At 49.5% G+C, this 12,120-nt stretch overlaps 1 protein-coding gene across 2 annotated transcripts in view; it reads left to right on the top strand.

The window, feature by feature from the left end:
• Shq1 (SHQ1, H/ACA ribonucleoprotein assembly factor) overlaps positions 1–3,148 on the top strand; it is a 77,946-nt gene extending 74,798 nt beyond the window's left edge. For both annotated transcript variants that reach the window (XM_070018968.1, XM_070018969.1), the window contains exon 11: positions 1,912–3,148. In XM_070018968.1, coding sequence (XP_069875069.1) covers positions 1,912–2,449 — 538 coding nt within the window. In that variant the 3' untranslated portion in view covers positions 2,450–3,148. The remainder of the gene's footprint in view (positions 1–1,911) is intronic.
• The last annotated feature ends 8,972 nt before the right edge of the window (positions 3,149–12,120 follow it).

The raw sequence follows: 12,120 nt of genomic DNA, 5'->3' as shown, positions 1-12,120 counted from the left end.
CCTTGCACATGCTGAACAAGTACTTTCCCACTGAGCTATCCCCAGCCCAGTATTAACAAAAGTAATTCAATTTTCCCTCCTTTCTAAACCTCTGCAGTTAAAGCCTAGGTGTATACTGCCTTTAATGTTACTAAGCTAAAGGTGTTAGTCACACTTCCTTTGGAGAATGTTGGGCATTGTGTCAGAATTTACACGTTTGGAAGATGCGAAGCAGAGCTCAAACTTGGAAAGAGCAATGATTGTGGTCTTAAGGAGGAAAAAAAAGCTTTATAGAGCCCCAGTGTTGGTGGACGGCTCTGCTGCAGTGGAAGAGCTGCATTTTGAGGTTTGGGTTTCCCTGTGGCTGGGATGTGGCCTTTGTGGCTCTCTTCTCCCCTCAGAACCTGTTTACTCACCTATGGAGGGAAACCAGTGGAACTGATTCTGCAGGTGGTTGTTGGGAATAAATGTTTGAGGAACGTTGTGTTAATCAGCTTTGTTACCATAACAAAGTACCTGAGGCAGTCAGTTTATAGGAGGAAAAGATTTATTTTAGCTAATAGTTTCAGAGGTTTTAGTCCATGCTTGCCCTGCTACTTTGGACAACACATCATGGCGGAAGCATGCGGCAGGAAAGGCCTGGTTACTTCATGGTGCCTAGAAACCAAAAAGAAAGAGGAAGGGAGGGATGGAGTGGGACTAGGACTCCACAATCCCCTTCAAGGGCACCCTCTGGGTCCCACCTAAAAGGTACCTCCCCACCAGCCTGAACCAGATACCACTGGCACAGGCTGGGACCAGGACTTCAGCACATGGGCCTTTGGGGGACATTCATGAGCCATTCAAAATTCATCATCCTAGCTACTCAAAACTGAGGATCATAGTGTGAAGCTGGACTAGGCAGGAAAATCCGTGAGACCTCCTATCTCCAGTTAACCACAAAAAAAGCCGAAAGTGAACCAATGGCTCAAGTGGTAGAATATCAGCCTTGAGAAAAGGGGCAGGGGGGGGGGAGGGGAGGAGAGGTGGGGAGACAGGGGTAGCTCAGGGACAGTGTCCAGGCCCTGAGTTCAGGCTCCAGTACTGGTATAAAAATGAAAAGAGAAAAGAAAGTGATTGTCCCTTCACAGCCTTAGAAATAGGCGATATGGGCTGGGAAGGTGGCTCAGTGGTAGAGCGCTTGCCTTGCATGCTGAGGCCCTGGGTTCGATTCCTCAGCACCACATAAGCAAAAAAGAAAAAAGCCAGAAGTGGTGCTGTGGCTCAAGTGGTAGAACGCTAGCCTTGAGCTGAAGAGCTGAGGGACAGCACCCAGACCCAGAGTTCAGGCCCTACGACTGGACCCCCCCCCCCAAAAAAAAAAATCTGCCAGTATCTCAGTATATATGAATTTGTGTTTAAATGTCACTTGTATTTTCTCTTGTGAGGATTGTCTGCTTGTATGTCTGCCCATTGTTATGTTGGATTGTTGTATCCACTTTTAAGAACTCTGTTAGGGGAAGGAGGGCCTGGTCCTGTGAGCTGCAAAGATTTTCTCTGCTTCAAGTCAGCCTTTTGGTGTAGCTTATCATGGGGCAGGGTAGGGAGTGTGTGCCTTGCTTTTCCTTCCTCCTTCCTTCCTTCCTTCCTTCTCTCTCTTTCTCCCCTCCCCTCTTTCTTTTCTTGCCTCGAAGGAGTTTTTATTTCCTTAAATTTATCAAGCTTCCCTTTTGTGGCTTCTGTATTTTGAGTCATGATTAGAAAAGCCTTCCTTATTCCAAGACCATAAAACCTGCATTTCTTCATAATGCTTTTGTCCCATCTCCTTTTTCACGTATATCTTCCAAGTTTGCTGTTTATGCTTGGTGGGATGGGTGGCGTGGGGATTCCGCTCCGGCTAATCAAGGAATAATCCTAATACTCTTCTTAATCCTAATATCTCTTCTTGTCCAGGTCCAAAAAGCTGAATACTCTTGCAGAAGCCTTGAAAGAAGTCTCCCTCACGAAGGCCCAGCTGGGGTTAGAGCTGGAGGAGCTGGAGGCAGCAGCGCTTCTTGTCCAGAAGGAAGAAACATCAGGAAAAGCTGGCAGATCCAGTCCTGGCCCCTGCCCCGAGAGCAGCGAAGAATCCACCGGAGAATCGGAGGCGGAAGAATCATCAGAGGCGGAAGAATCAGACGGCTCTTCATCCTGTGATGGCAAGGACGCGGCTTTAGAGGGAGACCAGCCACGGCTGGGCCAGACAGAGCCCAGTATTTCTTTGCAAGGCTCCTCTCTGGGGGCGGGTATGAGCACCCTGCTTCTCAGCGATGTCCAGGTCCACGAAAACACAGTCTGGCAGGACTCTGTCCTCAGCCAGGGTCAACTGATGGCCTGTTCTGGGGACCCCCGGGAGCGCAGACCATTGATTCAGGAGCTTGGGGATCAGCTGAGCACCACCCTTCAGGTTTCCACAGCCCGGGACAGCACAGCACAGCAGAATGTGGGATAGAGGTGGGGACGGGTGACCCTTGAGCCCACGTGGGTGGTTCACTGGATGCATTTCTGCACATGTATCCTATGTTATTTGTCAGTGAGCTACTCTTACATTACTCATACCTTGGGTTTCTTGTTATATCTTGAAAAATAAAGTTCTTAAAGAACTTTTTCCACAGTGTAACTGTGCTAAGCACTCCACAATGTGCTAAGCTAAAAGCCCAGTGCTGGCTTTTAGCTCTTCAGTGGTATACCGACCATGTGAGAAAGTAGTCATATTTGAGGTGTGAGGAGTGTTTATCTATGAATATACCAGGTAAAACATCACCATAACCCAGGTCATGACCTTGCCCATCATCTCCAGGGGTGGAAGGGAAGGGCTTTCTTATCTGTCCCTCCCTTCTAGCCAAAAACCATCCACTTGCACCCCCTGGGCTGCCACTGATCTGCTTTGTGTTCAGTGCAATGGCTTGCATTTCCCAGATCTTACATAAATCGAATCTTGCAATACGTGTTATTGTTTCAGGTCAGTATTTCACTCCAAGTAGTTATTTTGAGATTGAACCTAGTGGCAGCCTGTTTGTTTTGTGTTGTGTTTTCATTGCTGAGTATTATTTCGTTGAATACACCTACTGGGATTCACCTACTGTGGGCATCTGAGTTGTTTCCAGTTTTGCACGGTTGCAAATAAAGCTGCTTTGAGCATTTGTGTACACGTCTTTGTCGGACATATGCTTTCATTTCCCTTCAGTAAATATCTGGAAGTGGCTCTGCTGAGCCGTATGGTAGGTATACGTTTAATGTTTTAAGGAGCCGTGGATCTGTTTTCCTGGGGCTTGGCTGTACTGGCTTATACCCGGCAGCACAGAGGACCACCCTAGCGTTAATCACTGGGTATGGTCAGTCTTCTCAGCTTCACCATGCCAACAGGTGTGTATGGGCATCCCTTTGTGCTTTTAATTTGCATTTTCCTAAGCCTGACAGGGTTGAGTGTCTTTTCATATGCTTATCTGTCATCACATGTCTTTTTGAAGTGTCTGTTCACATATTCTGCCAATTTTTTTAGACGTTGTTTGTTTTCTTATTTCTGAATTTTGAGAGTTCTTTATAAAGTCTGGGTGTAAGTCCTCATTATGAGTCATGTTTTCCTGCTTCTTTTCATGCCTTGTAATCTTTGATCCAGTGCCAAACTTTGTGAATTGTATCTTGCTGGTGCTAGATACGCAACCCTACAGATTGATATTCTAGACACTTTGTTCTGAGGTGCAGCTAAGTGACTTGCTCTAGTTTGATCCTTGTGGGTCTGGCTTTTGTGATTTGTTAGGCAGCAGTGATTATCCTCCAGACTCCTCTTCTACCAAGGTCCCATGAGTGCTAGCGTTTTCCAGGGTGGCTGATGGAAGTGGACGTTGCTCTCTGTGCGAGTACTGACCATCTCTGCCAGTCCATCATCCTAACTCCTCTCGAGTACTAGACAGGTTTTCTCTCCCTCTCTCACTATTCCTCTCCATGTCCCTCCCTCCCTCTTTCTTTCTTCTCTTTCCTCTATTCTTCCTCCTCTCCACCCCCACCTCTCTCCAGATACTCTGGGTCCTCTGGGAAGGTCTCTTCTCTGGAACCTCTTCTACAAACTCCAGCCACCTTGGTCTTCCTAAGTGCTCAGCTCTGTCTCCAGGGCTCCATGGGTCTGGCTATGCCTGGATTTTCCCTCCTGCACAGCACTGGGTAGGATTATTCTAGAGTCTGTGTCACCTTGTTTTCTGCACCTTGGGATCAGTCTTCATCACCAAATGTTCAGTGTCTTGAAAACACTTTCATATATTGTGCCTGCTTTTCTTTAGGTTATGCCCAGACCAGAACAATCTAGTCTGGCATCAGTCTTCCTGCCTAGGAGCTTAAGTCACCATTTGTATTTTAAGCATGCATATCCCTACTAGAGTATAAGTTCCTGGGGAGGAGGGGCTGTGTCTCATCTTGTCACCACTGAACATCAGCACCACGTTCTCAGCGCTCCATAAATAATTGGTGGGAGAATGAATGGGTGAGTTAATCCAATTTGCTTTGGGGAGGAAATGCAATGAAATCTGATCGGCACTAATCTCAGTAGCAATTTTTTTTTTTTTATTCCAAGAGAAGGTATGATCCTTTTTACTTTGGGTTTAGAAAGACTGCAAGGGATTTGTTCGTAACATAAATTCCAGTTTGTACGAACATGCTAGTTGGGGTGACTGTGCCATTTGGCATGCGTGTTAACTCCTGAACACTGTAACAGCTTGGTCAGAACGTGTCCAAGACTTTCCTCAGGCTCCCCGGAGAGCTTCAAAATATCTATGACCGCCTGAAAAATGCCTTTCCACTCCACACATGACCCGAAGCCAGTTTGAAATGCATCATCCATTACGCCAGCCACTTACCACTACAAAAATCAAGCCAGTTGAGCAAACCTACTTTGGTCACAAACTTTAAAGCCATGGACATTTTTTTATTTTTTGTTTTTTGTTTTGTCGGTCGTGGGGCCTGAGCTCTGGGTCCTCAGCTCTTCAGCTCAAGGCTAATGTCCTACCACTTGAGCTGCAGCGCCATTTCTCGCTTTTTCCTGCTTATGTGGTGCTGAGGAATTGAGCCCAGAGCCTCATGCATGCGAGGCAAGCACTCTACCACTGAGCCACCTTCCCAGCCCAAAGCCATGGAAACTTTTTTCCCTCATCAGTTTCTGTCCTTAATGTTGGAATTTTGACAGAAGATCCTCCATGAGATCTACTTCTGTGAAACCCAGAAAAACTCCCTTCCGGGCTGGGAAGTCGGCTCAGTGGTAGAGCACTTGCCTTGCATGCATGAGGCCCTGAGTTCGATTCCTCAGCACCACATAAGCAAAAAAACAAAAGCCGGAAGTGGCGCTGTGGCTCAAGTGGTAGAGTGCTAGCCTTGAGCTGCAGAGCTGAGGGACAGTGCCCAGGCCCAGAGTTCAGGCCCTTCAACGGGACCAAAAAGAAAAAGAAAAGAAAACTCCCTTCCTCAAAGAATAGGTAAGAGTGGTCCTTCTCATAAACCCTTAAAATCAGAAGCTCATTAGACATCCTCATGGGCTTTAAGGGCAATGTGAGTAAACTTCATTTTAGACTCCATAGCCCTATTATTTCTCCTACGCTTTGTTCACAGGGACTCAAGCTTTGTTATATCACATTACCTGTTCTTTGTTGAAGATCAGCTAAGAACACTATACAACACTACATCTGTGACCCAAAGTACACCCCAAGGGGCTGCCTTTGATTTGTTTTTAAACCAGACAACTTGCCAAACAACTTGAGCGATGTCCTATAACAATATGAATTTCCCAAAGCACTACCTGAATGATGGAAGGAAAAAAAAACAAACCTGTAAGTTAAGGAAAGAAGAGGAAGGAGACTGCCTAGTTGTAATTCATAGAACTGAGACTTGAGGGGAGGGTGACCAGACAGCAGAGCCTCGGCTCAGGATGACGAGTCTACACAAACTAGGCCACCTATGCACATGCAATGTCTGGTTGTACTTCCAGTGGAGGACTTTTTAAGAGAACACCTCATAAACTAGAATGTAGTAAATCAGAGTAAAGGTTCATCATTGTTGTCTGACTTTCCAGAGCTGAGCTGGCCTCGATTTAGCTACCTGACGACAGGTCACAAGGGGAGCCAGCACTGTGAAATGAGTCAGCCCACTAATCGCTTCTGAGACAGGCTACTGGTCAAAGTCTACACAGTTCAGCAGATTAGATAGAAATATTAATTATCTCAATGAATCACAGCTCTGCCTTGTCTTCTAAGCTTGCATTATCATTGACCTATTTTTCTATGTTCCATCTCTCCTCTCCCATTATCCTTGAAGAGTAATGTGGGGCCTTGCTGTGGACATGGTTAGTTTTAGGGGCTGTAACTAAGCTGGTATCATCTTTCACTGGCACAAGATTAATTTACCAGTGAGACAGGGCTGCTCCCTGCCACATGCTAAATTGGTTGACAGCTGGGGGGCGGTTTTCACACCTGCCAATGAAAAATCCACTTTGGGTGTGTGGATCAAATTCTATTACCAAGAAACAGAGGGAGCAGAGGGAGGGTCTAGTTTCTAGTTGTCAGACTATCAGACTGTGATTCTAAACAGAAGGGCTATGTTATTTTAAACAGATTATTATTTTATACATTGGAACTGGAAGTCAACTGACATAATCAATAGTGAGAAAACAGATACACTCTATAAAAATACACCAAATCTTCAGAATATGTTAGTTATAAAATCTTTTTAAGCCAGACGCTGGTGGCTCAGGCCTGTAATCCTAGCTACTCAGGAGGCTGAGATTTGAGGATTGTGGTTCAAAGCCAGCCCAGGCAAGAAAAGTCTGTGAGACTCATCTCCAATTAACTACTGAAAAAAGCTGGAAGTGGTGCTGTGGTGCAAATGGTAGAACCCTAGCCTTAAGCTAAAAGAGCTCAGGGACCATGCGTAGACCCTGAGTTCAAGCCCCACAACTGACAAAATGTATCTCTTTGAATAGAAGTGATTTGTCATGTAAAGTCATCTCATGTCAAGTACATTCCAGTTAAACTTCCTACACAGAAATCTCTGTGATGGATCATCTGTCTCCATTTAAGCGAATCAAAGATTCCAAATGTTTCCTTAACAATGGTTCATCTGAATCCCAGTGGAAGTTTAGTTTGTGATCTGCCTCTTTCCCGCCTGTTTTCTGACTGTTATATATAGTCCCAGTCCATAGCAAATGAAAGAAAGCATTGATTAGACTTGATTTAAGGCAGCTAGTGATAAATGCAGCTGGGAAATTGATTCATGTCTCTCAAGTGACGGGAGCACCCGTCCACCATTGACACAATTCCTGCCTCAAGGCTGGAGAAAACAAACAGGGAAACACATGTCAAACAGATAAATGACTTAGCTGTTTTCAGCTCTCTGTGGAGGCCATTTGTTTCAGAGATAAGGAAGACTGCTCTCCAAAGTCATGAGAAGATAAGCTAAAAGAAAAGGGTGGCTGTGGAGTTGGATGCCTAAGCACTCGGAAATAACAGCAGCAGCAGAAGACAGGATTTACCTCCCAGAAGGATGTGCTAGGAGATGCATTGTGGAATGCTCTGTCCTCAAAAAACATCTATATATGTAATACACACACACACACCCATACTGGAGGGTTTGTCAAATAGGCATTCTACCACTGAAATCATTACCCTGGTCCTTTTGCTTTTAGCTTGTTTTTCAGATAGAGTGTCATGCTTTTGCCTGAGCTGGGTTGGCCCTTGATCCTCCTACCTCTTCCTCCTCCTCCTCCAGAGTAGCTAAGATTACAGGCCTGTACCACCATGCCTGGCTATTTTAAATGTTTTCCTGGTGTGCATTGTTTTTGAAGTTGTATCCAGAGAGCTGTTCGTTCTGATTGTTCTGACTGGAGTGAGTGCAAACCCAGCATCCTCAGGAATGACTTGGTGATGTGTTTTATGATCCCATGAGGAACTGATGCAACCAGCCTAGACTCTAGCTCCCTGGAAACAGGAGCGCCTGGCTCTGTGGAGGCTTCCCCACAGAGCATGGTTAGCTGATGGTTGCGAGTGTGTGTCCCTTTGTGAGTGTTCTCACCTGCTTATTTATTCCCCAAGGCCTTCCTTCTCTCCCCCCCCCCCTTACTGGTCATCTACTCAGTTCCATTTGACGGAGCCTTCAAGGCTCCATCAAATGCCACTTCCCACAGAAGGTCACCCTCCATTCCTCCAGGCTAGAAATAATTTCCCTCTTCTGCACAGTCAGAACAATTTATATCAGTCTTCGTGTGCTCGCTGTCCTCTGCTGGGACACACAGCAGCCAGCTGTGTGTCCCGTCTCCTTAGAAAAGCGTGAACTTCCCACAGCACTTACATAGAGCCCAAACCACAGGATCCTTTCGGCCTCCATCTTTCTTATCCAGTAACAACAATCCTGGCTACTCTGCCCTTGTTTTCTTCTGCACATCTTAGTTCTCATCATCGTGTGAGTGTTCTGCCAACCACATTGTGAAGATCAAGTATGTCTCTTCTGGCCTTGAAGAATTTCCCATATTAGGTTTTCTTTGCACATTCATAGCTCATGGATAGCTGCTACCTAACAGGGAGACCTTTGCGAGGCGGAGCCTGTGGGTGGTGATCAGGCAGTTGGGGGTGCTCTTGAGGTGTGAGTTAGTTGTTCTTGCAGAGTGAGTTATACAAGAACAAGCCTGACTTCTTAGTCTCTCTTCCACAGTGAGGCGCTCTCACCAGAGGACAAATCAACGGGGCTTGCTTCATTGTGGATTTTAAACCTCCAGAACTAAGAGCTAAATCTCATTTCCTTGTAAGATACCCAGCCTCAGATTATTATGTCACAATCATGAGAAACTAATACAGACTCTTGGTGCTTCCTTCCTAGATCTTCCCCACGTTTCAGCAACATGGTTTATTTAAAAGACAGCATTCCTTCAAATGTTGACCGGGGGGGGGGGGGGGGGGGGGGGAGGGGAGCACTGAGCAAATGCATTGTGTTCATAAACTGCTTTGTCAAATAGCAACTCCTTCACACAACTACTTAAAGATAGTAAAGTATTTTTTTAAAGAACAAGATTTTAATGACAACTATCATTTGTTAAGCCACCGTATTGTGTTAATGCACCAATGCTAAATTCGACTGAAATGAGTTAAAGAGGCCCTGGCTCTAGTTCAGTTTTTCTGTAGCCACAGACCCTGCTAATGGAAGAGGGTTTGGCCAGAAGGCAATGTGGCTTTGCTCTTTGATGGCTACATTGGGGTGAAACTTCCAGTCTGGCCCAGGGGGTTTTGACTCTGCCTGCACACTTGACCCATCCAAGAACGGGAAGGATGGGTGTCCAGTCCCCTTGCGGACAGTGGAATCTAAGTCTAGGAGTGTCTAAATGTTCTGGCCTGGGCTAATCCCTATTCTGCTCTCAGCCATGAGCTTGGAGATGCGGCTTAGGTCCTTGGCAGGAGTGAGGGTGAAAGGCTTAAGGAAAGTCACAAAGTGGATCTGGAGCCAGTCCTGCAAGCTCAACTCAGGGAGGAGGAGGAGGAAGATACAAGGTTCTGAGGAATGGAAACGACATACCAAGAAGAGGATAGCTGTTGAAGAAACACGTGGCATCATTACATCATATTAGTGAGGTGCACACTCACCTACTTCTGCCTGGAGCCCACCTAGTCATCCCTCAGACATCCAGTCAGTCTCCATTAGTGTCCTCCCAGTACCTGTCACGGCATTCTAGTGACTGCGGTGGTTGCCTGTGTCCACCATTGTTTATTACTCTGTTTATGGTCTGAAAACATCAAATGGAAAATCCCAGAAACGATTCACAAGTGTGTGCAGTTGTGAATGTGACGGAAGCTCACACAGTTCGGCTCTGTCCTGCCAGCAGCATGAGTTGTCCTGTGTCCACTGGACACACCACTGCCTGTTGTCACCTGTCAGCTGTGCTGGCCGTTGGCTCACACGTGGTAGCCTTGTGATGCTGTGTTCAGGCGATCCTTACTTTACTGAATAATGGTCCCCAGAGCACAGGAGTTGTGATGCTGACATGTGGGTGTGCCTGAGAGAAGCTGGAATGTTCCCCTAAGTGAAAAGGTGAAACTATTCTGCAGTCACTAGGACATTTTTAGAGAAAGAGGAGAAAGGAGAGACAGAGACAGAGACAGAGACAGAGAGAGACAGACCATTCATTTATCTTAATACAGGTTATTACTACAAATTCTGTTATTGTTCATTTCTTCCTGTGCCTAATTTATAAATTAGACTTCATCATCGGTATAGTGTGCATCGTATATATAGGATTTAGTGCTATCCAGGATTTCAGGCATCTCCTGTGGGGTCATGTGAGGAACAAACACGGGACATAAAAGGGGACTGCTAGCACAGGACACAAAACAACTGCTTGTAAAGAGGACTGAGAGTTCCTGAAGCTCCGAGGTAGAGAGGATTTCAGCAGCAGCTTAGCCCTGCCACTCCACAGGGTGATGAAAGCCTCTGTTTCTTCTGGTCACTACCCTGCCATCTTGTGTTGGCATCATCTGAACTAGACATCTCTCATGTCCCACGGTGGCTGCCAGCTGCCCCCACAGCTACTTGTATCTCTTGTCAACGTGTGACAGTAGAGCCTGTGTCCCCTCCTTAGCGGACACAGATTCCCTGTAATTGTGTCAGTGTTGGTAACACTGATTCCTTCACCACTGGTCACTCAAACTGTGTGTGTGAGAGAGATGGGAGCTGTAGAAGACGGTGGAAAGGTGACTGATAAATAAATGCTGGGGCTGGGAAGATGGCTCAGTGGTAGAGCGCTTGCCTTGCATGCCTGAGGCCCTGGGTTCCATTCCTCAGCACCACATAAGCAAAAAGAAAAAAGCTGGAAGTGGCGCTGTGACTCAAGTGGTAGAGCGCAAGCCTTGAGCTGAAGAGCTGAGGGACAGCGCCCAGGCCCAGAGTTCAGGCCCCACAACCAACAATAAATAAATTAATGCCACCTTTCCACCACGGCGCCAGCCAGGGGAGAACACACTGGGGACGGGGGAAGGCGGTGCTCGCGGTGCAGCCGTGCCCAGTGTATGCCAGGCCCTGGGCTCCATCTCTAGCGGAGACAAGACAGACCCGGGAAGGGAGGGGCGGGCAGAGTGACTGGCAGCTCCCCCGCATCCGCAGGGTGGGTTCGGGCGCCCTCGGTCCCCGGGCTGGTTCCTGCCGCTGCCACGGGGCGGTGCTAGCGCGGGCAGGTCTTGCCCTGCCAGGGCCTTGTCTGCCAGGCTGTGCGTGGCACCGACGCCCCGCGGGCTCCGAGCGGCCTTCCCCGCTCCGCTCCCTTCCTCCCGGCGCGGCGGTCGCCACCCTCTGATCGGACCCTCCTCCCCCCTCCCCGAGCCGCACTGAAAATCCCGCTCCCCGGAGCAGCCCCGGGGCACCTCTTGGTCACGTGGCCGCCCCGAGCCAGGGGAAGGGGCCGGGCTCCGGGGCGCCCCGCGCCGGCAGGAGGCAGGGCCCCGGGATTCCGACCCGAGCCCGGTTCCCCGCGGCAGCGGGCTCCTCCCTGCGGGGCCCGGCGGGGGCAGGGTGGGCGTCACCGCGCCGCGCAGGGCTGGGGGACCCGGCAGGGCCCGGGGCGCGGGGCGCCGGGAGCGGGGCGCGGGGCGCGGGGAGCGGGGCGCGGGGAGCCGGGAGCGGGGCGCCCCACGCGCCGCGCCACCCTCGACGACGTCGGTTCCCCGCTCTGCCAGCCCCCCCTCGCATCGCGCGTTGTCCACTGACGTGTCCGAGGCCGTGGAGCCGCTCCTCGGGCGCCGGGGCTCCGGGCGGAGCGGGCCGAGCGCGCCGCTCCCTCGGTCCCTGCGGGGCGGGCCGGGCGGGGCGCGGGCCGGGCGGGGCGCGGGCGGAGTGCGCATGTGCAGGGGCCGGGCTGGGCCGGGCCGGGCGGCGCCGCGCGCGGCGCAGGTGCGGGCCGCGGGGATCCCAGCGGCAGGTGCGGGTGCCCGGCTCGCCGCGCTGAAGTGTGCACCTAATTACAGCCGTTCTATTCAGGAACGGTGCGGGTAGCGCCCGTGGAAGTCCTGAGCGGAGCGGGAGAGCCGCGGGGGAGCCGCGGGGGCCTCGGGCACGCCCAGGCCCGCCCCAGGCCCGGCGCGGCCGAGGCTGGCCCCGCGCCACCCCGCC

This window comes from Dipodomys merriami, unplaced genomic scaffold (assembly GCF_024711535.1).
Source record: "Dipodomys merriami isolate MVZ:Mamm:240054 unplaced genomic scaffold, mDipMer1.0.p SCAF_13, whole genome shotgun sequence".
Lineage (NCBI taxonomy): Eukaryota > Metazoa > Chordata > Mammalia > Rodentia > Heteromyidae > Dipodomys > Dipodomys merriami.
This window is presented reverse-complemented; position numbering and strand designations above follow the sequence as displayed.